General features: G+C 39.4%; 1 protein-coding gene across 1 annotated transcript; it reads left to right on the top strand.

Annotated features, from left to right (window-relative positions):
• Positions 1-340: 340 nt before the first annotated feature.
• On the top strand, positions 341-4,248 carry LOC307163308 (uncharacterized protein; the record flags this gene model as incomplete). Its single annotated transcript, XM_079879348.1, has 7 exons — positions 341-672; positions 1,343-1,423; positions 1,693-2,079; positions 3,156-3,257; positions 3,472-3,704; positions 3,829-4,007; positions 4,134-4,248. The coding sequence occupies exons 1-7, from the start codon at positions 435-437 to the stop codon at positions 4,246-4,248; spliced, it is 1,335 nt and encodes a 444-aa protein (XP_079735474.1). The 5' UTR covers positions 341-434.
• Between the last annotated feature and the right edge of the window lie 21,882 nt (positions 4,249-26,130).

Below are 26,130 nucleotides of genomic sequence, written 5' to 3'. Positions count from 1 at the left end.
TGGCAAAATAGAGCAAAACTTACATCATTTATTTTTTTGGTCTAAAATGTAATTAACAATATTAACTTCTTGTTTATTGAACTGTATAAAATCAATACACTCTAGCCCATTCTGGCAACACAGATGAAGAGAATACTGGTGTAAAATGTTCAAATCTGTTGTTGTTTTTTCCTTTAGGTCCTTCAAACTTGGTAGCTTCAATTTCATTTTATTCTAACCCCACACCACATATACATACATACACACACACAGAAACAAAGGCACTTTTAAGAGCCACGTCCGTCTTGTTAACCTGTACTCATCAGTCTCTCTGTAGCTATCTCTCTCTCTCTCTCTCTCTCTCTCTGTCTCTCTCTGTTTACATCTATATTTGTTTTATCTGTCCATCTCTTCGTTGTGAGTCTTTCTGTCTGTTTGTGTTTCTGTCCATCACAATGTCCAAGAGTGATTCAGAAATCCAAGAACACCTCATGATCTTGGATAACCTGGTTGATGACCAAGAACTGAAGGATGAGCTCCAAAGTCTTGATGACCTTCTTGGTGAGCTGCAAGAAGAGGAGGCAGCAGCACCACTGAAGACACCTGAGCCGAGGGTGGAATGGAGAAAAAGAGACATTACTGGAAATATTGTCTATGCGAGGCCAAGATCAAGCAGGAATCAGTCAAATAAGGGTCAGTATTGTTTTTCATTCAAGATATTTTGAAGATTTACATTGTTTAGGCACTTACTGTATGAGTGTATAAAATCAAGGAATATATGTATAGCTTGATATGTCAGGAAAACAATCAAACCAGAACCAATCATTTGATTTTTTTACATAAAAAGTAGATTTATTAAATATGTCACTAGTCTTGGATTAAGTGAAAGAGACAGATTAAGGCTAATATTAAATATTTGTGTAAAGCAGTATAAACTAGCAAGTTAGCGCATAAAAATTAGTTTTATTGTGGGCTTTATTGACATTGTCAGAAAATCTTGTCAATATGGTTATGATGTCAAATGAGCTAGCTTGCACTAAATCTCTTGCAAGTTGTTGGTCTTGGCAAGGCTGTGTTTGAAACAGTTTGTTCTTCAGAGTGTGTTGTCAATGGCCAGCCAGCTTCCTTCTATATAAGCATTCCTATTTGTTGTCATTATCTAGTGACACCTTGTATGCAGATAACCGACAGTAATTGGACTGTCTCTGTTAGGGTTTGGGAAATAAAAAGTGTACTAGTATTTCTCTCTAGCTATATGTTAAACAGTGACCTTGCACCAATTTAGGCTGGTAACCAGGCCTTGGGACAAGTTGGAAATTTGAATGTTATAAATGCTGATTTGTGTTGTTTTTATCCTCTACAGCTGATCACATTCGTAAGACTGATCCTCCCTTCATTGCTCCTTACACTAACTGTGAAGTGGCCTTTACTCCAGAGACTGTTGGTGTGTACTTCATTGTGTTTCCATTAGCCCTTGTATCTGTGTGTGTGTGTGTGTGTGTGTGTGTGTGTGTGTGTGTGTGTGTGTATATATATATATATATATATATATATATGACAGTGGGTTAAAATGTAAATAAATGTTTCTATTTTAAAATTTGCTAGAATACTGATCCTTTCGCAGACAAATAATGAAGTACACTTTAATATTGTAAAAATATATATGTACATAGAAGGAAATTATTGTTTTTTAATATTCCTTACCATTTACAGAGTGTTTTCTACAAGATCTCCAGCACTCACTAAGCGAATCCTCAGGTGATGAGGCATCACCTCTTGAAACCCCAAAACTTCTGGCTTCCTTGAACTGGAGCACACGGCAAAGTCTCTTTTCAGAGAGGTGGAGGGCAGAGAGACCCCGTCTGGTGAACACTGCTGCGGCACAAGAAAATGTGGCAACACGCATCTGCCAACAGTGTGGGAGAAATCCTGCTGCTGTCCGGTGTTGTGACTGTCGACCACGTCCCTTCCTCTGTGCTGATTGTGACGTCAGCATGCACACCAGACATGTCCTCCACAACAGAGATGCCATGACTGCTGGATTCTTCCAGCCATTGCCTCCAACAACTTTCGTGGTGGATAAGGCTCTTTCCCATTGTGGTAAGTTCTGGTTTGTGTGTGTATGTCACAGGGTAAGCCTGTGACTATGCACGGACTGAACACGCACACACACACACACATTTCATACATACATCGGCGTCATGTTAACACGGTCTGTTTGCCGGCACTGACAATCATGTATACACGGACTTGTGTAAAATTTGATGTTATTGTATGTTTAAAGGTGTGTTGTGGTGTATTATGTCCTGTATGTTAGTATTACCTGGTTTACGTGAGTTATATGGGGAATCAGTGGCTGTAACATCAGTGTATATAACATGATAGGATTGTTGTCTTATGTCCCGAAATAAATCACCTCACCATTATTATTTGGTTTATATGGTTTATTAAGTACAGTGTTAAGAGTGATACAAATATACTTACGACATTTGACGAGTCATTTGTCAAACCTGTTCAGTTAAAAATCCGGTCTATTTATACATGGTGTTTGCGCCATCTTGGTATTCCGTGTGTGTGACGTCACCGGGGCTTCCATCCGTCATAGCTGTGCAAAAGAAATGTTTTATGAGTTATTTGTTTTATTTATTTGTGTGTACATAATGTGTGTGTTATGTGTGTATCTGCAGATATGAGTTGTTGTATGTATTATTGTTATTATTATATGTATATGTGATTTATGTGAAACATAATTACCTTTCAAATGGTATGTCCCGGACCATGGGAGGAGTTAGGCCTATAAAAAGGCTCCAGAAATTTAGTATGGGGATGGGAAGTGCTGTTTGTGTCGTGCGGCTGCACGTACAGGTCAGAGTTTGTCTTGTTAATATAATTTATTTTGATTGTGTTTGGTGCAGTTTGTATTTAATTTTTTTTTGTTTTTGTGTTTTGTTTCCCAATTATTGAGACTCATCGTGTGGCAAATAAAATGTGTTCGTGAACCTGACCAACGGCTTCTTCTGTCACTTTGGGCCTCCATCCGCTACTGCTATTGTAACAGTGTACAACATATATATCATTCTTAGAATAGTTAAGCTCATAAGCTTTACTATTTAAATTATGCCTTTTTGTCTCTTATTGCTTTATCTTGAATGTATGTGGATATTCTGTGTTTTCAGTCCGGCTTGTACCTGTGGAGATGCCTGACAAAATCTGTGGTTGTTCACCAGAGTCATTGAGGGTTAGTCCAGGAAAGATTGTTGCTGTGGTCACAATGAATGGTAAGAATGTGAAGAACTTTATTTTGTCCTGTTTGAGAAGCATCTTAAAAATAAATATCTATCCATATGTGACTCCCTACACGTTTGACATAGATATAAAACTTAAAAATATATATGAAGTATACAAAGTAATGTATAAATTGTACAAAGAACCCAAACCCTGATTAATCAGCTAAGGTTTACATTACAGTGGATGTGTTTTTGATATTTCCAGGACGACATGATCTAAGCATGCCAGAGTTAATTTGTGAGGCATGCCAAGCCACTTGGACTGCTGGAGTCGCTGACCTAAACCGAAGTGACTACTGGCCTGCAACCCTTCAATTTGCCACAGTTTATGCCACAGATGTCTTTTTTTCATTTGAAGAAATGAAGATGGCGGCACCAGGACTGTCCTGCCAAGCATTTCTAAGAATGCTGAATCAGCGAACTGTCCGCTTTGGTCGTGTGAGTATTGAATTTATCTATCCTGCAGTGTTGTTGATATCTTTGAGTTGTGGGTTGATAAGCTGTTTGATGCTTATGTATTTGTTGTACATTTAATAGCTGTTGGTTTCCTTACTTTTAATAGACTGGCAAGATCTCAGCAGACAGTTTTCAGAAAAGTTTTTTTGAGTGGGAGGCTGTGCGATTTGAGGTGGACAATATATGCAAGGAAGAGCCCTTCAACTGTCCTGCATGCACCCCAGATATGCTTGCAGTTTCAGTTGATGGAAACCGCAAGCATTACTGTTTCAAGAATGCTGCTAGGTACACCAAACTGTATCACAGTGTTTGTATTAATAAGAAAACATAGCTGTGAACCAAGTAATCTCAGATTCTAAGTTATCATAAATTGTTGTCAATCATCAATTGTTGTTGTTTGTTGTTTTTTAGATCTGAGGAACAGGCTATCTTTGAAGGCGTCTTCATAGCCAAGGACGAAGACGTGAAAAGATTTGTGGACCACATTCACAACACAACCAAACGTAAAATTCTAGATGATAATTAGACTACAGCACTATAATAACCTCTTTCTGAAGAGTTTGTTTAGGAGAGTCTTATTTTCATCAACCATTTTCCATATTGTAGGTCAGTGGAAGAGGTGTTTGTGGAGGGGAGTGGTCAGCAGCCAGAGAGACCTCCCAAAGATCTGCCAGCAAGGTTGACGAGGAGGGATTGGAGCTTGCGGTGTGTCGGCACGGAGTCCTGCTCTCTGCCTTAAATATGTATGGGGGGAAATTTTTGCCTATCCCCTGTACCTGCAAGAAAAGCTGGCCAGTAGGCAAATCACTTTTTTTTTTTTTTTGTATGGATGTGACCTGCAAATATTGGCCTTACCTCCAAAGAGTTGCAAAAAGCTGTCCAGAGCTCCAGCATCTTCTTAACATGAAGCCATTTCTTTCGGTATTTCATGCCAAAGCCCATGATTTTAAATGCGAGGTAAGGAAATGTTGCTATGTGATAAATGGTAAACGGACTGCATTTATATAGCGTTTTAACAGACCCATGACCACCAAAGTGCTTTACATATTGCCTCACATTCACCCATTCATACACACATTCATACACTGACGGCGGTGTCAGCCATGCAAGGCGCCATCCAGCTTGTCGGGAGCAGCTGGGGTTAGGTGTCTTGCTCATGGACATTTTCATTTTATTCTTAACCAGGTGAAATGGAGTGGGGCTTATCAGGACGGTGCTGGTTTAACTCTAGGGGAGGAGGTGGAACAGTGCAATGCCTTCCTCTCTAGGATTGCAGTAACCACTAAGCATATGTCAAAAGCAGGTAAGATGACCACATGTTGCACTAGTTACATCCTTACATAATAAGTAAGGTGATATGGTAACATCATATTTTCTGTGTTTGCAGGACGTACAGACATGCTGACTCTCATGGCCATGCGCTGGAATCAGCAAAAGTTCAACAATTTGGCTAGACTCTAGGGTGCTGTATAACAATTGAAACCTGTTTAGAGACATGGAAGAAGCAGATTATGAGGAAGAAAACCATAATAATGGGGAGGAATAATTTTCTCCCCAATATAATATTCAATGTGCTTTCTGTATAATCTAGTACAGGTTTCATAGTCAACTGATGTGATTCTGTGGTACTCAAAACATTTCACCACTCAATTGTGTAGATTTATCAGCTGTGACCTGATTAACAGTATAATGTTACAGTTTTCTGGATTGCTAAACCACATTTCTTGAAACCATCACTCACATTCTCAAAACCTTAAACACAAAACCAAATTTTCAAACCACATTCAGAAAACCTCTGACTCTTCTGCAAAATCAAACAATTGCCTCAAAACCATAAATTAAACAATGCTCAGTCTCAATCATACACACAGTGAGTCAATATTATAAACACTACCGATCATTCGTTAGACACTACAGTACATCAAAATATTAAGAACACAGAATCCAAAGCACGCAGTTACCGAAAAAAAGTGTATCGTAACTAAGTAAACAAATTTTGCAATTACATAGCAAAAGTATAGTAATTACAACTTGCATAAGGTGAATAACTTGTATACTGTATGCACTGCAAGTATAGTATCGTACTGAATATTGTATAGTATTGAATGTCTGTATATTCAGCACTTGCATACTGTGAAAATACAGTGACCCAACTGTAAAAGACAAAAAGGTTACAGTAAAAAACTCTAAATGAAAAGCATTATAGTCACTCAGAAGAGATGTGCAACTGCAGAATCAAGGTAAGAGAGAGAGATTGATTCTGCTTCAGCATCACGTCTTCATGTTGGGTTCAGACTGAGGACTTTATTCACATCACAGACAATATCATCTCTGCAGGCAAAGGGAAAAACCCTAAAGCAGATCCAGCCTTGACAACATTCTCCACACTTGCTCTTTTTTATATTCCTCCTTGTTCACCATCTCTTACACGCATACTCTTCCTCCTCTCCCTCTTATATTGTTTCCATTCATTGTTGGTATCAACATTCAGTGCAACATTTTGAGTCAATTTTGGCACTCTGAACTGACTTGTATTATGTACAGTTCGACAAATTAGATTAGGCTATTGAGAATTTGGGGGGTTTAGTGTTTTAGCAATTCAGAAAAAGTGTATTTTACAACGTTTGTAAAATATTACTGTATTTTTGTATTCCGAGTTCAGAGTCTTGCAATATAATCAAAACCTAACACAAGCATGATGTAAATATAGAAAAGGGGGGAAAGAAAAAAAATGTTCAGATATAAATGTGCCTCAATACAGTTTGTTGTCCATGATGAAGAGAGTACATCTGTGTAGGTTTTACTGCCCTAAAAATGCACATTCTGCAAAGTCTGCAAATGCAAAGTCTGATAAGCGTATCAAAGTTAAAATTGGTAGGACAATTATTTAGGTTATGTTTAATACATAATGTTGGACAGAGATGTCTGGCATACATGGAAAGGTGTTATAAAAACATTTTAAATGGTGCCCACAGTAAAATACCAAATTTCAGTCTGGCTCTCAAATATGTCAAAGAGGTTTGTATAATGAACATATTTGGATGTCCCTTTGTTCATTAAAGATTGTATTTATTTAATTATATTACTAGACGTTTTTAAACTACATTACCCATAAGCCTCTATTACTGTGTCGATAGGACGGGTACTGTAAATTGTAGTTCATTGAAGTGTGTAGTTACACTATAGGGTTAGGGTTAGGATCTCAGTAAACGTCTAATTTCTTTCAATATAGAAATACCTCATTGATAACTGACAGTATTACTGACGTCATAACGACAGCAAAACATAGTTTGCGATATGGAGCGCTTTTTATTCTGACCTAAACGTTAGTCCAACCACAGTTTGTCCTTCTGGCGCCATGGAAACGTCAAAGCCTCGTCACACTTGTCCATATATGGTATTTACAGGCTCTTCCGACTTTTGATGTACGCAAGTCCAGGATATTTAGTAGGGCCCAAGCCCTGAAAGGGCGAAGGCCCTATTGTTTTCGGTAGGATTATTAGGGCCCAAGCCCTGAAAGGACGAAGGCCCTATTGTTTTCGGTAGGATTATTTATTAGGGCCCAAGCCCTGAAAGGGCGAAGGCCCTATTGTTTCCGGTAGGATTATTTATTATTATTATTAGGGCCCAAGCCCTGAAAGGGCGAAGGCCCTATTGTTTTCGGTAGGATTATTATTAGGGCCCAAGCCCTGAAAGGGCGAAGGCCCTATTGTTTTCGGTAGGATTATTTATTAGGGCCCAAGCCCTGAAAGGGCGAAGGCCCTATTGTTTCCGGTAGGATTATTTATTATTAGGGCCCAAGCCCTGAAAGGGCGAAGGCCCTATTGTTTTCGTAAGGATTATTTATTAGGGCCCAAGCCCTGAAAGGGCGAAGGCCCTATTGTTTCCGGTAGGATTATTTATTATTATTATTAGGGCCCAAGCCCTGAAAGGGCGAAGGCCCTATTGTTTTCGGTAGGATTATTTATTAGGGCCCAAGCCCTGAAAGGGCGAAGGCCCTATTGTTTCCGGTAGGATTATTTATTATTAGGGCCCAAGCCCTGAAAGGGCGAAGGCCCTATTGTTTTCGTAAGGATTATTAGGGCCCAAGCCCTGAAAGGGTGAAGGCCCTATTGTTTTTGGTAGGATTATTAGGGCCCAAGCCCTGAAAGGGCGAAGGCCCTATTGTTTCTGGTAGGATTATTAGGGCCCGAGCACCGACGGTGTGAGGACCCTCTTGGAATTGCTCTGTTTATTATTATTAGGGCCCAAGCCCTGAAAGGGCGAAGGCCCTATTGTTTCCGGTAGGATTATTAGGGCCCAAGCCCTGAAAGGGCGAAGGCCCTATTGTTTCCGGTAGGATTATTTATTATTAGGGCCCAAGCCCTGAAAGGGCGAAGGCCCTATTGTTTTCGTAAGGATTATTAGGGCCCAAGCCCTGAAAGGGTGAAGGCCCTATTGTTTTTGGTAGGATTATTAGGGCCCAAGCCCTGAAAGGGCGAAGGCCCTATTGTTTCCGGTAGGATTATTAGGGCCCGAGCACCGATGGTGTGAGGACCCTCTTGGAATTGCTCTGTTTATTATTATTAGGGCCCAAGCCCTGAAAGGGCGAAGGCCCTATTGTTTCCGGTAGGATTATTAGGGCCCAAGCCCTGAAAGGGCGAAGGCCCTATTGTTTTCGTTAGGATTATTAGGGCCCGAGCACCGATGGTGTGAGGACCCTCTTGGAATTGCTCTGTTTATTAGGGCCCAAGCCCTGAAAGGGCGAAGGCCCTATTGTTTTCGGTAGGATTATTATTATTATTATTATTATTATTAGGGCCCGAGCACCGATGGTGTGAGGACCCTCTTGGAATTGCTCTGTTTATTATTAGGGCCCGAGCACCGATGGTGTGAGGACCCTCTTGGAATTGCTCTGTTTATTATTATTATTAGGGCCCGAGCACCGATGGTGTGAGGACCCTCTTGGAATTGCTCTGTTTATTATTATTATTATTATTATTAGGGCCCGAGCACCGATGGTGTGAGGACCCTCTTGGAATTGCTCTGTTTATTATTATTAGGGCCCAAGCCCTGAAAGGGCGAAGGCCCTATTGTTTCCGGTAGGATTATTAGGGCCCAAGCCCTGAAAGGGCGAAGGCCCTATTGTTTTCGGTAGGATTATTAGGGCCCAAGCCCTGAAAGGGCGAAGGCCCTATTGTTTCCGGTAGGATTATTAGGGCCCAAGCCCTGAAAGGGCGAAGGCCCTATTGTTTTCGGTAGGATTATTATTATTATTATTATTATTATTATTATTATTATTTTGTCAACCTTTCGGGCACTTTTGGGGCCCTTAACATGCTCGAAAACTCTTGAAACTTTGCACACAGGTCAGAACCCGCGGCCATCAGGGCCGGGCTGAGGCTGGTACCCGGGCGTGGCAGGGGGCCTGACAGCGCCCCCTGGAACGGGATCCGAACACGTGTCCATAAATCAAACACGCTTGCATGTAATAATATGAAACTCGGTACACATATAGATCTCATCGGGCCGAACAACTTTCGTGCTCTAAGTTTTACGCCAGACCAACAGGAAGTCGGCTATTTAGGGTTGTTTGGAAACGCATGCTGTGGAATTTAATGTACTCCTCCTAGAGAATTCATCCAATCTCCTCCAAACTCGGTCAGCATGAAGTCAAGACATTGAGGATGCTAAATTGCGGACGGATTTTTGATATCTCGAACGGTTTGGCCGTGGCGAGGAAACGAATTTATGGCGAAAAAATGAAACAGGAAGTGTGTTATAACTTCTGCATACATTAACTGATCTTGATGAAACTTCAGCAGTGTGTTCGTTGTAAGAGGCCGATCGCACAGATGTGACTATTGTGAGTCAAAGTTATAGCGCCACCAACAGGCAGCAGGAAGTACATCACTATTAAAATGCTTTGAAATCACTGTCTTATTTTTACCAGATTTGCTTCAAACTTTATGTGTACAATGTAGACACACGGCAGATGTAAACCTGTGAAAGGATTATTGATATCTTAGATACTGTTGCCGTGGCAACGCATCAAACTTTAATATTCTTTTTTTATGCTTTTGAGACTCTTAACATACTTGAAATTGCATGAAACTCGACAGACACATCACATTTATTAGCCCGTAGACATGTGCAAAGTTTCAGAAACGGGCGTGGTGAGGGGCTCAGTAGCGCCACCTTTAGTCATAAGTGGGGGGGTTAGTTTTATCAACAGCAACAAAACTTGGTATGTTGATTGTTCTCATCAAGACGGACATCTTTCTAATTTACATGATCTATCTCCGACCAACAGGAAGAGAGATATTTTGGTTTGAATGTGGATTTTCTGAAGAATTTTCTCTCCCTCTCTCTGTCTCTGTGTGTGAGGGGAGGGGGGATTTGACTATTGCTTTTATATTGTTAATCAAGGTTTCAGGGGCTTTTGGGGTCCTTAACATGCTCAAAAACTCTTGAAACTTTGCACACAAGTCAGAACCCCCTGCCATCAGGGACGGGCTGAAGCTGGTACCCGGGCGTGGCAGGGGGGCTCAACAGCGCCCCCTTGAAAGGGGTCCCAAAACTTGGTCCATAGATCAAACACGCTTGCATGAATTAATATGAAACTCGGTACACATATAGATCTCATCGGGCCGAACAACTTTCCCCCCGTCAAGTTTTACGCCAGCCCAACAGGAAGTCGGCTATTATGGGTTGTTTGGAAAACGCTTGCTGTGGAATTAGAAAGTACTCCTCCTAGAGAATTCATCCAATCCCCACCAAACTCGGTGTGCATGAAGTCAAGACATTGAGGATTCTAAATTGCGGACGGATTTTTGATATCTCGAACGGTTTGGCCGTGGCGAGGAAACGAAATTATGGCGAGAAAAGAGAAACACGAAGTGGTATAACTTCTGCATACATTAACTGATCTTCATGAAACTTCACCAGTGTGTTCGTGGTAAGAGGCCGATCAGATGGATGTAACTATTGTGAGCCAAAGTTATAGCGCCACCAACTGGCAGCAGGAAGTGTGTCACTTTCAACATGCTTTTGACAAAAGTGGGGGGGTTAGTTTTACCAACAGTTCCAAAAATCAGTATATATATTGGTCTCATCGAGTCAGACAACTTTCTAATTTACAGTTATTAGCTCAGAGCAAAAGGAAGTCAGATATTTTGGTTTGAATGTGGATTTTTTGGATATTTCAGACTGAGTTTTTAGATTCTCTTCCTAACTGGTTTATTTTATTCACACCAAACTTTTTCAAAATGATGAAAATACATTAAAGATGCTAAATTGTGAACGGATATTAAACATCTCAAACGGTTTTGCTATAGTGAGGGACTAAAGTAATGTACAAAAAGGAAACTAAAAGCCTCATCTTCTAAAAATGTAATTAAAAAACATTTATTTCTATATAAAAGTATACAAATATCACAACTAAACCCATTTTATTCTTTTTTTTTTTCAATTTAATAATTATTTATAAGTTTAAAAATAGTAATTGTACTATTTAGTCCCATAAAAGTCAAGTCATACATAGGGCTATACTGTCCTCTTGTGTTCAAAATCAGGTAGGCCTATTGTATCTACATAAAAATATACTAGGTTTGTGACGGTGAGAATATTTTACCACTGGTTAATCTATGTGTGACACCGCTGGGGGCTTTTGAATCGCCAACTTAAAAACGAAAGTAAAATATGCTCGTCCGCACTGACATTGATAGTGGTTGAGCAAGCTATTCAAATGAATTCCTATGGAAGTAGGAATTAACTGAAAAACGTTCACTCTGTTCTGCTCGTTCCTCACCGTGGATGCGCACCGTTATGAATGCCCGTGCAGCCATGAGCATTTTAGTTTAATTTTAAAATGAGCGCCTTTCGGGGGTGGATTGCTTGAAATTATTTTACAAAAGCACAATGTTGTGTTTTATTGCGACTGTACACAAATATAAGTTAACACTTTGCAGTTTGAATGTCGTCCTGTATAATTACGGAGTATGTTTTTATGTGTCCACTGTTCAATCGCGCCCACGCCACACACACACACACACACACACGGTTTACTATCTTTGTGGGGACTCTCCATAGACTTAATGGTTTTATACTGTACAAACTATATTCTATCTCCTCACACTAACCCTACCCCTAAACCTACCTATCCCAGAAAACTTTCTGCATTTTTACATTTCCAAAAAAACTCATTCTGTATGATTTATAAGCTTGTTTACCCATGGGGACCTCTATTTAGGTCCCCACTGTGACATGAGTCCCCATGAGTCTGTGTGCATTCAGGTTGAAGTCCCCACCGGGATAGAAAAACATGAACACACATACACACACACACACACACACACACACACACACACACACACACACACACACACACACACACACACACACACACACACACACACACATTCCAGCATTGCAATCTTGACATCGCAGCCTGTTCATTATAGCCTTAATAAAATATAATAATAAAATAGTTAACCTAACATATAAAAATTACACTGCTCTAAATAGTCTGTAGTACAATTCGTACATTCACAGTAAGCACCACACCACTGTGATGTTTCAAGCACATTTTTGCGCGTGTGAAGAGGATGATTTTTTCCGTCGATATTGGAACACGAGTGAAGAACAAAGCCTATAATAAAGAATAGTTTAGCATCCAAATACATCGCAAATGCTGAAACATTTTGATTCTAATGAGAGGGTTACGTGAGCCCAACAGTGCTTACTTTCGTTTTTATTTTTACATTAAATTTAAAAGATTTGTTGTGGAATATTTTGAGTGTATCATAAAATCAGAATAAGGTAATAAGGTTTCTGTCTTTTATATATATATATATATATATAAATATAGCTGCGAGCAGCGATGAAGGGCCAAAGCCGGTGGCACCGCCACCCCGGTGCCTTTAGGTAACTAAAGGCAACAGGGTTGCGGTGCCACCGGCTTGGGCCCGTAATCGCTGCTCGCAGCTATATTTATTATTATTATTATTATTATTATTATTTTGTCAACCTTTCGGGCACTTTTGGGGCCCTTAACATGCTCGAAAACTCTTGAAATTTTGCACACACGTCAGAACCCACGGCCATCAGGGCCGGACTGAGGCTGGTACCCGGGCGTGGCAGGGGGGCTCGACAGCGCCCCCTGGAACGGGATCCAAACACGTGTCCATAAATCAAACACGCTTGCATGTAATAATATGAAACTCGGTACACATATAGATCTCATCGGGCCGAACAACTTTCGTGCTCTAAGTTTTACGACAGCCAAACAGGAAGTTGGCTATTTAGCGTTCTTTGGAAACGCATGCTGTGGAATTTAATGTACTCCTCCTAGGGAATTCATCGATTCGCCTCCAAACTCGGTGTGCATGAAGTCAAGACATTGAGGATGCTAAATTGCGGACGGATTTTTGATATCTCGAACGGTTTGGCCGTGGCGAGGAAACAAATTTATGGCGAAAAAATGAAACAGGAAGTGTGTTATAACTTCTGCATACATTAACTGATCTTGATGAAACTTCAGCAGTGTGTTCGTTGTAAGAGGCCGATCACATGGATGTGACTATTGTGAGTCAAAGTTATAGCGCCACCAACAGGCAGCAGGAAGTACATCACTTTCAAAATGCTTTGAAATCAGTGTCTTATTTTTACCCGATTTGCTTCAAACTTTATGTGTACAATGTAGACACACGGCAGATGTAAACCTGTGAAATGATTATTGATATCTTAGATACTGTTGCCGTGGCAACACATCAAACTTTAATATCATTTTTTGATGCTTTTGAGACTCTTAACATACTTGAAATTGCATGAAACTCAACAGACACATCACATTTATTAGCCCGTAGACATGTGCAAAGTTTCAGAAACGGGCGTGGTGGAATGGCTCAGTAGCGCCACCTTTAGTCAAAAATGGGGGCTTAGTTTTTCCTAGAATCACAAAACTTGGTATGTGTATTGTTCTCATCAAGACGGACAACTTTCTAATTTACATGAACCATCTCCGACCAACAGGAAGAGAGATATTTTGGTTTGAATGTGGATTTTCTGAAGAATTTTCTCTCCCTCTCTCTGTGTCTGTGTGTGTGTGAGGGGAGGGGGGGATTTGACTATTGCTTTTAAATTGTTAATCAAGGTTTCAGGGGCTTTTGGGGTCCTTAACGTGCTCAAAAACTCTTGAAACTTTGCACACAGGTCAGAACCCACGGCCATCAGGGCCGGGCTGAAGCTGGTACCCGGGCGTGGCTGGGGGGCTCAACAGCGCCCCCTTGAACGGGGTTCTGAAACTTGATCCATATATCAAACACGCTTGCATGAATTAATATGAAACTCGGTACACATATAGATCTTATCGGGCCGAACAACTTTACCCCGGTCAAGTTTTACGCCAGCCCAACAGGAAGTCGGCTATTATGGGTTGTTTGGAAAACGCTTGCTGTGGAATGTGAAATACTCCTCCTAGAAAATTCACCGTGTCCCCTTCAAACTCGGTGTGCATGTAGTCAAGACTTTGAGGATGCTAAATTGCGGACGGATTTTTGATATCTCGAACGGTTTGGCTGTGGCGAGGAATCGAATTTATGGCGAGAAAAGAGAAACACGGAAGTGGAATAACTTCTGCATACATTAACTGATAAAACATAAACTTCAGCAGTGTGTTCGTGGTAAGAGGCCGATCAGATGGATGTAGCTATTGTGAGTCAAAGTTATAGCGCCACCAACTGGCAGCAGGAAGTGTGTCACTTTCAACATGCTTTTGACAAAAGTGGGGGGGTTAGTTTTAACTACAGTAAAGAAAAAATAGTTTGTATATTGTTCTCATCAAGCCGGACAACTTTCTAATTTACATTCAATAGCTCTGGCCATCAGGAAGTCAGATATTTTGGTCTGAATGTGAATTTTTTTGCAAAATCAGCCTTTGAATTTTTAGCCACTCCTCTTAAACTATTTATTTTATTCGTACCAAACTTTTTCAACATGATGAAACTACATTAAATATGCTAAATTGTGAATGGATAATAAATATCTCAAACGGTTTTGCTATGGCGAGGGATTAAAGTAATGTCCAAAAAGGAAACACTAAAAATCTTCTAAAAATGTAATTATATACCATTTATTTCTATATAAAAGAATACAAATATCACAACTAAACCCATTTTATTCTGTTTTTGCAATTCAAGAAGAATGAAAAAGTTAAAACAGGCTATTTAGTGCTATTTGGTTCAACAAAAAAGCAAACATAGGGCTATACTGCCCTCTTGTGTCCAAAAGGACATCAAAATAGTATATAAAACTTTTTACCAGGTAGGCCAATATTGTATTTAAATATACATTTATTAGGTATGTGTCTGAGGATATTTTCCCACCGGTTAATCGACGTGTGACACGAGTGGGTGCTTTTAAATCGCTAATATAATAGTGAAAGAAAAATAATGATAATGTTGCACACACAAATCACACACATGTGGGAAAGAATGATGCTTTTAAACAACACTAAACCGCCATTAGGTGTCGCCAGGCATCCATCTTAATAAGCGAGTCATTGATTCATTCGTTCAAACGATTCGTTCGAATGAGTCGATCATGATTAAGACAGATGTTTATGGATTGATCATTCAATCTTTGAGTCAACCGATTCGTTAAAAATGCTGAATCGTTCAGTTATGAGAAAACACGTGATGGTTCTGCCGTGATCTTTGTTTAACTATTTTCGCTGCTGAAACAGAACAAAAACAGTCAACATTGAATCTAAAATGTAAGTGACTTAATTGTAACTGTTTATTAACCTGTTGTATGAAATCTAGGGGTGGGAGAAAAAAATTATTCTTAGATGCATCGCGATGCGGACGTGGACGATTCTGAATCGATTCACAAATGTCAAAAAATCGATTCTCTAAAAAAATATTTTTCTAATAACGTAATATTGACGGAAGGCAAAAGGCGGAACTCTAAGCGGACGTGCGTGCAGTCTGTGGCGCGCACATAACAGAGAAGTTTCTTCTGCTCACCAAGGCTGCATTTATTTGATTAAAAATACAAACAAAAACAGTAATATTGTAAAATATTATTCCAATTTAAAACAGCTGCTTTCTATTTTAATATATTTTAAACTGTTATTTATTCCTGTGATCAAAGCTGAGTTTTCAGCATCATTACTCCAGTCGTCACTGTCACATGATCCTTCAGAAATTATTCTAATATGATGATTAAAACTCAAGAAACATTCATTATTATTTTAAATGTCGAAAACAGTTGTGTACAGTCTTTGATGAATAGAAAGTTCAAAAGAACAGCATTTATCTGAAATCTAAAGCTTTTGTAACGTTAAACACTACCGCTCAAAAGTTTTGGGTTAGTAGGCTAATAATTAAAATTTTATTTTGGGGGGAAATAAATAAAATAAATCAGTACTTTTATTTATGAAGGATGAGTTAAACTGATCAACAGTTACAGTAAAGACATTTATAATGTTAAAAATATATATATTTGAAATATATGCTGTTCTTTTGAACTTTACATTCATCAAAGCATTTTGAAAAAAAAACTGTTTTCAACATTGAAAATAATAATGAATATTTATTGAGCATCAATCATCATATTAGTATGATTTCTGAAGGATCATGTGACACTGAAGACTGGAGTAATGATGCTGAAAACTCAACTTTGATCACAGAAATGAATTACTATGTAAAATATTTAAAAATTGAAAACAGCTGTTTTAAATTGGAATAATATTTCACAATATTACTGTTTTTGTTTGTATTTTTAATCAATAAATGCAGCCTTGGTGAGCAGAAGAGACTTCTCCTAAAAACATTAAAAATCTTACTGACCCCAAACTTTTAAACAATAATAAATATATATATATATATATATATATATATATATATATATATATATACATATATATGTATGTGTGTGTATGTATGTATGTATGTATGTATATATATATATATATATATATTAGGGGTGTAACGGTACACAAAAATCACGGTTCGGTACGTACCTCGGTTTTAAAGTCACGGTTCGGTTTATTTTCGGTACAGTAAGGGAAAGAAATGCAAACATTAAACTGCAGGTTGTTTATTACTATAAACTTTTTTTAACAAGTTGTTTACACTTTTTTAAACACTTTTTAATAAAATATAATAAAATAGATATAAAATAAAAAAGAATAAGAAATAAAATACTGCTGCAAAGTTCTCCACTAAATAAAATACTCTCAGTCTCAAACCAATATCACATAATAAAATATAATGAAAAATATAAATAAATAACTATGATTACAGTGCAGGAACAGAAAATAGCCCTATATTAAAATAATATTAAACAAATATATTAATGTATTATTATTTTTCAATAATCAATCAACAATCAATTTACGATTTTTTTTCCCACTTTTTTAATAATTATCAAAATAAAATATAGTCCAAAGCTATAGTACAAAGCTATTATTACCAGAGCATGTGATCAGAGCAGGTCATTTTACCATTGTTGCCAGCATGACTATACCAGCTCAGCAAACAGAAATCTAAGTTACTACTGAGAAATTTCACCTTATTTGAGCGGACTTTGCTTTTCCAGTGCGTGATCGGTACATGATTGGAGTGTTTGGGCCGTTAACGACAGAGCAGAACGCGCAGCGCAAACACGGACTCGAACATTGAGCAGAGAGCGCAGCGGGCCGACACACACACACACACACATACACACGCGCGCGCGCGCGCACGCCACGGAACGGAGAGTGCGGCGGCGCACACGAAGCGGAAAAGCTTTTTTTCGCCATGCAGTCTATTTCATTGTTACAGTGACGACGGGTAAAACACGGGTAAAACCAGAGAATGTCTAATAGGAAAAAACATTAGAATCAGCTGCAGGGCGGGATTTGCGCTGAACGCGGAGACTTCCGCCACTTAATATGTTCGTGTGGAAACACGAAAATGTACCTATGTTCCGCACACAAAATATTGCATTCAGTCATTCGGTACACACGTGCACCGAACCGAAAGCCCTGTACCGAAACGGTTCGGTACGAATACACGTACCGTTACACCCCTAATATATATATATATATATATATATATATATATATATATATATATAAATATAGCTGCGAGCAGCGATGGAGGGCCCAAGCCGGTGGTACCGCCACCCCGGTGCCTTTAGGTAACTAAAGGCACCGGGGTTGCGGTGCCACCGGCTTGGGCCCGTAATCGCTGCTCGCAGCTATATTTAGGGCCCGAGCACCGATGGTGTGAGGACCCTCTTGGAATTGCTCTGTTTATTATTATTATTATTATTCTTCTCCGCATTGAATTGCATTTTTGAGGGCCTAAACATGCGCGAAAACTCACGAAACTTTGCACACGCGTCAGAACTGGCGAAAATTTACATCTGATATAGGTTTCAGAATTGGACGGGGCAAAATGGCTCGATAGCGCCACCTATAAAAGTTCAACGGAGTGCGCCTCCTGCAACGTTCCACGTACGTGCACGAAATTCGGTACATACGTGTAATGACCTAATACCTACAAAAAAGTCTCTTGGAGCATAGCCCTAAACACAACAGGAAGTCAGCCATTTTGAACTTCCTCTCAGATTTTTGTGCAGTTTTTGCCATTTTCAGGCCTCGTACTTTAACGAACTCCTCCTACAGTTTTAATCTGATCATCTTCAAATTTGGTGAGTGTAATCTTAAGGCCTTTGCGACGTTAAATTGCGAAGATCTTGAGTTTTCGTCGAAGGGCGGGTCCTCGGCGGCCTTACAAATTTCGATGTTTCGCCATGAAACAGGAAGTTGCTGTAACTCAGGCATGGAATGTCCAATCTCCCCCAAACTTCACACGTTTGATAAGAGTTCTGTCCTGAACACATGGCCATGCTCATATTCAGTTATAGTCATAGCGCCACCTGCTGGCAACAGGAAGTGACATGTTTAACACTGTTATGGACTCCTAATAACATATAAAAAAGTGCCAGCAAGTGCGAAACATGCTAACAACATACTAGAAGCATGCTAAAACATGCTAGCAAACTCTTAGCTAAGTGCTAAAGCATGCTATTATTGCAATTAAATAGGAATTTGCTGTAACTCAGGCATGGAATGTCCAATCTGCCCCAAACTTCACACTTTTGATAAGCGTTCTGTCCTGAACACATCTACATGATAATATTCAGTTATAGTAATAGCGCCACCTACTGGCAACAGGAAGTGTCATGTTTAACACGTTGATGCCATTCTAGCAACATGTTAAAAATGCCATTGAGGTCTAAACATGCTAGAAACATGTTAAAACATGCTAGCAATACTTAGCTAAGTGCTAAAGCATGCTAATTCAATGAAACAGGATGTTGTTGTTACTCAAGAAGGCAATGTCCAATATGCGCCAAACTTCACACTTTTAATAAACGTTCTGTCCTGAACACATGACCATGCTCATATTCAGTTACAGTCATAGTGCCACCTGCTGGCAACAGGAAGTGACATGTTAAACACTGTTGTGGACATATAAAAACATATAAAAAAAGTGCCAGCAAGTGCTAAACATGCTAACAACATACTAGAAACATGCTAAAACATGCTAGCAAACACTTAGCTAAGTGCTAAAGCATGCTATTGCTGCAATTAAATAGGAATTTGCTGTAACACAGGCATGGAATGTCCAATCTGCCCCAAACTTCACACGTTTGATAAGAGTCATGGCCTGAACACATCTACATGAGAATATTCAGTTATAGTAATAGCGCCACCTGCTGTCAACAGGAAGTGACATGTTTAACACTGTTGTGGTCTCCTAATAACATATATAAAAGAGCCAGCAAGTGCTAAACAGGTTAGCAACATACTAGAAACATGCTAGCAAACACTTAGCTAAGTGATAAAGCATGCTATTACTGCAATTAAATAGGAATTTGCTGTAACTCAGGCATGGAACGTCCAATCTGCCCCAAACTTCACATGTTTGATAAGAATCATGGCCTGAACGCATGCCTATGCTCAAATTCAGTTATAGTAATAGCGCCACCTACTGGCAACAGGAAGTGACATGTTTAACACGTTGATGCCGTTCTAGCAACATGTTAAAAATGCCATTGAGTTCTAAACATGCTAGAAACATATTAAAACATGCTAGCAATACTTAGCTAAGTGCTAAAGCATGTTAATTCAATGAAACAGGACTTTGTTGTTACTCAAGAAGGCAATGTACAATCTACCCCAAACGTCACACGTTTGATAAGAGTTATCTCTTGAACACATGTCCATGCTCATATTTAGTTATAGTCATAGCGCCACCTGCTGGCAACAGGAAGTGACGTTTAACACTGTTCTTGACTCCTAATAACATATAAAAAAATGCCAGTAGGTGCTAAACATCCTACCAACATACTAGAGACATGCTAAAACATAATAGCAAACACTTAGCTAAGTGCTAAAGAATGATATTACTGCAATTAAATATGAATTTGCTGTAACTCAGGCATGGAATGTCCAATCTGCCCCAAACTTCACACTTTTGATAAGCGTTCTGTCCTGAACACATGACCATGCTTATATTCAGTTACAGTCATAGCGCCACCTGCTGGCAACAGGAAGTGACATGTTTAACACTGTTGTGGACTCCTAATAACATATAAAAAAGTGCCAGCAAGTGTTAAACATGCTAACAACATACTAGAAACATGCTAAAACATGCTAGCAAACTCTTAGCCAAGTGCTAAAGCATGCTATTATTGCAATTAAATAGGAATTTGCTGTAACTCAGGCATGGAATGTCCAATCTGCCCCAAACTTCACACTTTTGATAAGAGTCATGGCCTGAACACATCTACATGAGAATGTTCAGTTATAGTAATAGCGCCACCAACTGGCAACAGGAAGTGACATGTTTAACACGTTGATGCCGTTCTAGCAACATGTTAAAACATGCTAACAATGCTTAGCTAAGTTCTAAAGAATGCTAATTCAATGAAACATGACTTTGTTGTTACTCAAGAAGGCAATGTCCAATTTGCACCAAACTTCACATGTTTGATAAGAGTTCTGTCCTGAACACACATCCATGCTCATATTCAGTTATAGTCATAACGCCACCTACTGGCAACAGAAACTGACATGGTTAACACAGTAATGCAGTACTAACCACATAATTATTGTGTACTAAGCATGCTAGAAACAGACTGAACATGCTAGCAACACTTAGCTGAGTCATGAAGCATGCTATTATCACCATTATACAAAACATTTTGTAACTGACTTTGACATACTCTTACTATATATACCTCCTTAAATGTACATTTCCCAACCATGCTCTGCCTTCCTAAAGCCACCGAGTGTTGATGGCACGGGTGCGAGGGCCCTTTCATCGCTGCTTGCAGCTTTAATTAGGGCCCGAGCACCGATGGTGTGAGGACCCTCTTGGAATTGCTCTGTTTATTAGGGCCCGAGCACCGATGGTGTGAGGACCCTCTTGGAATTGCTCTGTTTATTATTATTATTATTATTCTTCTCCGCATTGAATTGCATTTTTGAGGGCCTAAACATGCGCGAAAACTCACGAAACTTTGCACACGCGTCAGAACTGGCGAAAATTTACATCTGATATAGGTTTCAGAATTGGACGGGGCAAAATGGCTCGATAGCGCCACCTATAAAAGTTCAACGGAGTGCGCCTCCTGCAACGTTCCACGTACGTGCACGAAATTCGGTACATACGTGTAATGACCTAATACCTACAAAAAAGTCTCTTGGAGCATAGCCCTAAACACAACAGGAAGTCAGCCATTTTGAACTTCCTCTCAGATTTTTGTGCAGTTTTTGCCATTTTCAGGCCTCGTACTTTAACGAACTCCTCCTACAGTTTTAATCTGATCATCTTCAAATTTGGTGAGTGTAATCTTAAGGCCTTTGCGACGTTAAATTGCGAAGATCTTGAGTTTTCGTCGAAGGGCGGGTCCTCGGCGGCCTTACAAATTTCGATGTTTCGCCATGAAACAGGAAGTTGCTGTAACTCAGGCATGGAATGTCCAATCTCCCCCAAACTTCACACGTTTGATAAGAGTTCTGTCCTGAACACATGGCCATGCTCATATTCAGTTATAGTCATAGCGCCACCTGCTGGCAACAGGAAGTGACATGTTTAACACTGTTATGGACTCCTAATAACATATAAAAAAGTGCCAGCAAGTGCGAAACATGCTAACAACATACTAGAAGCATGCTAAAACATGCTAGCAAACTCTTAGCTAAGTGCTAAAGCATGCTATTATTGCAATTAAATAGGAATTTGCTGTAACTCAGGCATGGAATGTCCAATCTGCCCCAAACTTCACACTTTTGATAAGCGTTCTGTCCTGAACACATCTACATGATAATATTCAGTTATAGTAATAGCGCCACCTACTGGCAACAGGAAGTGTCATGTTTAACACGTTGATGCCATTCTAGCAACATGTTAAAAATGCCATTGAGGTCTAAACATGCTAGAAACATGTTAAAACATGCTAGCAATACTTAGCTAAGTGCTAAAGCATGCTAATTCAATGAAACAGGATGTTGTTGTTACTCAAGAAGGCAATGTCCAATATGCGCCAAACTTCACACTTTTAATAAACGTTCTGTCCTGAACACATGACCATGCTCATATTCAGTTACAGTCATAGTGCCACCTGCTGGCAACAGGAAGTGACATGTTTAACACTGTTATGGACTCCTAATAACATATAAAAAAGTGCCAGCAAGTGCGAAACATGCTAACAACATACTAGAAGCATGCTAAAACATGCTAGCAAACTCTTAGCTAAGTGCTAAAGCATGCTATTATTGCAATTAAATAGGAATTTGCTGTAACTCAGGCATGGAATGTCCAATCTGCCCCAAACTTCACACTTTTGATAAGCGTTCTGTCCTGAACACATCTACATGATAATATTCAGTTATAGTAATAGCGCCACCTACTGGCAACAGGAAGTGTCATGTTTAACACGTTGATGCCATTCTAGCAACATGTTAAAAATGCCATTGAGGTCTAAACATGCTAGAAACATGTTAAAACATGCTAGCAATACTTAGCTAAGTGCTAAAGCATGCTAATTCAATGAAACAGGATGTTGTTGTTACTCAAGAAGGCAATGTCCAATATGCGCCAAACTTCACACTTTTAATAAACGTTCTGTCCTGAACACATGACCATGCTCATATTCAGTTACAGTCATAGTGCCACCTGCTGGCAACAGGAAGTGACATGTTAAACACTGTTGTGGACATATAAAAACATATAAAAAAAGTGCCAGCAAGTGCTAAACATGCTAACAACATACTAGAAACATGCTAAAACATGCTAGCAAACACTTAGCTAAGTGCTAAAGCATGCTATTGCTGCAATTAAATAGGAATTTGCTGTAACACAGGCATGGAATGTCCAATCTGCCCCAAACTTCACACGTTTGATAAGAGTCATGGCCTGAACACATCTACATGAGAATATTCAGTTATAGTAATAGCGCCACCTGCTGTCAACAGGAAGTGACATGTTTAACACTGTTGTGGTCTCCTAATAACATATATAAAAGAGCCAGCAAGTGCTAAACAGGTTAGCAACATACTAGAAACATGCTAGCAAACACTTAGCTAAGTGATAAAGCATGCTATTACTGCAATTAAATAGGAATTTGCTGTAACTCAGGCATGGAACGTCCAATCTGCCCCAAACTTCACATGTTTGATAAGAATCATGGCCTGAACGCATGCCTATGCTCAAATTCAGTTATAGTAATAGCGCCACCTACTGGCAACAGGAAGTGACATGTTTAACACGTTGATGCCGTTCTAGCAACATGTTAAAAATGCCATTGAGTTCTAAACATGCTAGAAACATATTAAAACATGCTAGCAATACTTAGCTAAGTGCTAAAGCATGCTAATTCAATGAAACAGGACTTTGTTGTTACTCAAGAAGGCAATGTACAATCTACCCCAAACGTCACACGTTTGATAAGAGTTATCTCTTGAACACATGTCCATGCTCATATTTAGTTATAGTCATAGCGCCACCTGCTGGCAACAGGAAGTGACGTTTAACACTGTTCTTGACTCCTAATAACATATAAAAAAATGCCAGTAGGTGCTAAACATCCTACCAACATACTAGAGACATGCTAAAACATAATAGCAAACACTTAGCTAAGTGCTAAAGAATGATATTACTGCAATTAAATATGAATTTGCTGTAACTCAGGCATGGAATGTCCAATCTGCCCCAAACTTCACACTTTTGATAAGCGTTCTGTCCTGAACACATGACCATGCTTATATTCAGTTACAGTCATAGCGCCACCTGCTGGCAACAGGAAGTGACATGTTTAACACTGTTGTGGACTCCTAATAACATATAAAAAAGTGCCAGCAAGTGTTAAACATGCTAACAACATACTAGAAACATGCTAAAACATGCTAGCAAACTCTTAGCCAAGTGCTAAAGCATGCTATTATTGCAATTAAATAGGAATTTGCTGTAACTCAGGCATGGAATGTCCAATCTGCCCCAAACTTCACACTTTTGATAAGAGTCATGGCCTGAACACATCTACATGAGAATGTTCAGTTATAGTAATAGCGCCACCAACTGGCAACAGGAAGTGACATGTTTAACACGTTGATGCCGTTCTAGCAACATGTTAAAACATGCTAACAATGCTTAGCTAAGTTCTAAAGAATGCTAATTCAATGAAACATGACTTTGTTGTTACTCAAGAAGGCAATGTCCAATTTGCACCAAACTTCACATGTTTGATAAGAGTTCTGTCCTGAACACACATCCATGCTCATATTCAGTTATAGTCATAACGCCACCTACTGGCAACAGAAACTGACATGGTTAACACAGTAATGCAGTACTAACCACATAATTATTGTGTACTAAGCATGCTAGAAACAGACTGAACATGCTAGCAACACTTAGCTGAGTCATGAAGCATGCTATTATCACCATTATACAAAACATTTTGTAACTGACTTTGACATACTCTTACTATATATACCTCCTTAAATGTACATTTCCCAACCATGCTCTGCCTTCCTAAAGCCACCGAGTGTTGATGGCACGGGTGCGAGGGCCCTTTCATCGCTGCTTGCAGCTTTAATTATTATTATTATTATTCTTCTCCGCATTGAATTGCATTTTTGAGGGCCTAAACATGCGCGAAAACTCACGAAACTTTGCACACGCGTCAGAACTGGCGAAAATTTACATCTGATATAGGTTTCAGAATTGGACGGGGCAAAATGGCTCGATAGCGCCACCTATAAAAGTTCAACGGAGTGCGCCTCCTGCAACGTTCCACGTACGTGCACGAAATTCGGTACATACGTGTAATGACCTAATACCTACAAAAAAGTCTCTTGGAGCATAGCCCTAAACACAACAGGAAGTCAGCCATTTTGAACTTCCTCTCAGATTTTTGTGCAGTTTTTGCCATTTTCAGGCCTCGTACTTTAACGAACTCCTCCTACAGTTTTAATCTGATCATCTTCAAATTTGGTGAGTGTAATCTTAAGGCCTTTGCGACGTTAAATTGCGAAGATCTTGAGTTTTCGTCGAAGGGCGGGTCCTCGGCGGCCTTACAAATTTCGATGTTTCGCCATGAAACAGGAAGTTGCTGTAACTCAGGCATGGAATGTCCAATCTCCCCCAAACTTCACACGTTTGATAAGAGTTCTGTCCTGAACACATGGCCATGCTCATATTCAGTTATAGTCATAGCGCCACCTGCTGGCAACAGGAAGTGACATGTTTAACACTGTTATGGACTCCTAATAACATATAAAAAAGTGCCAGCAAGTGCGAAACATGCTAACAACATACTAGAAGCATGCTAAAACATGCTAGCAAACTCTTAGCTAAGTGCTAAAGCATGCTATTATTGCAATTAAATAGGAATTTGCTGTAACTCAGGCATGGAATGTCCAATCTGCCCCAAACTTCACACTTTTGATAAGCGTTCTGTCCTGAACACATCTACATGATAATATTCAGTTATAGTAATAGCGCCACCTACTGGCAACAGGAAGTGTCATGTTTAACACGTTGATGCCATTCTAGCAACATGTTAAAAATGCCATTGAGGTCTAAACATGCTAGAAACATGTTAAAACATGCTAGCAATACTTAGCTAAGTGCTAAAGCATGCTAATTCAATGAAACAGGATGTTGTTGTTACTCAAGAAGGCAATGTCCAATATGCGCCAAACTTCACACTTTTAATAAACGTTCTGTCCTGAACACATGACCATGCTCATATTCAGTTACAGTCATAGTGCCACCTGCTGGCAACAGGAAGTGACATGTTAAACACTGTTGTGGACATATAAAAACATATAAAAAAAGTGCCAGCAAGTGCTAAACATGCTAACAAC

This window comes from Squalius cephalus, assembly GCF_949319135.1.
Source record: "Squalius cephalus genome assembly, chromosome: 8".
In the NCBI taxonomy this organism is placed as follows: Eukaryota; Metazoa; Chordata; class Actinopteri; order Cypriniformes; family Leuciscidae; genus Squalius; species Squalius cephalus.
This window is presented reverse-complemented; position numbering and strand designations above follow the sequence as displayed.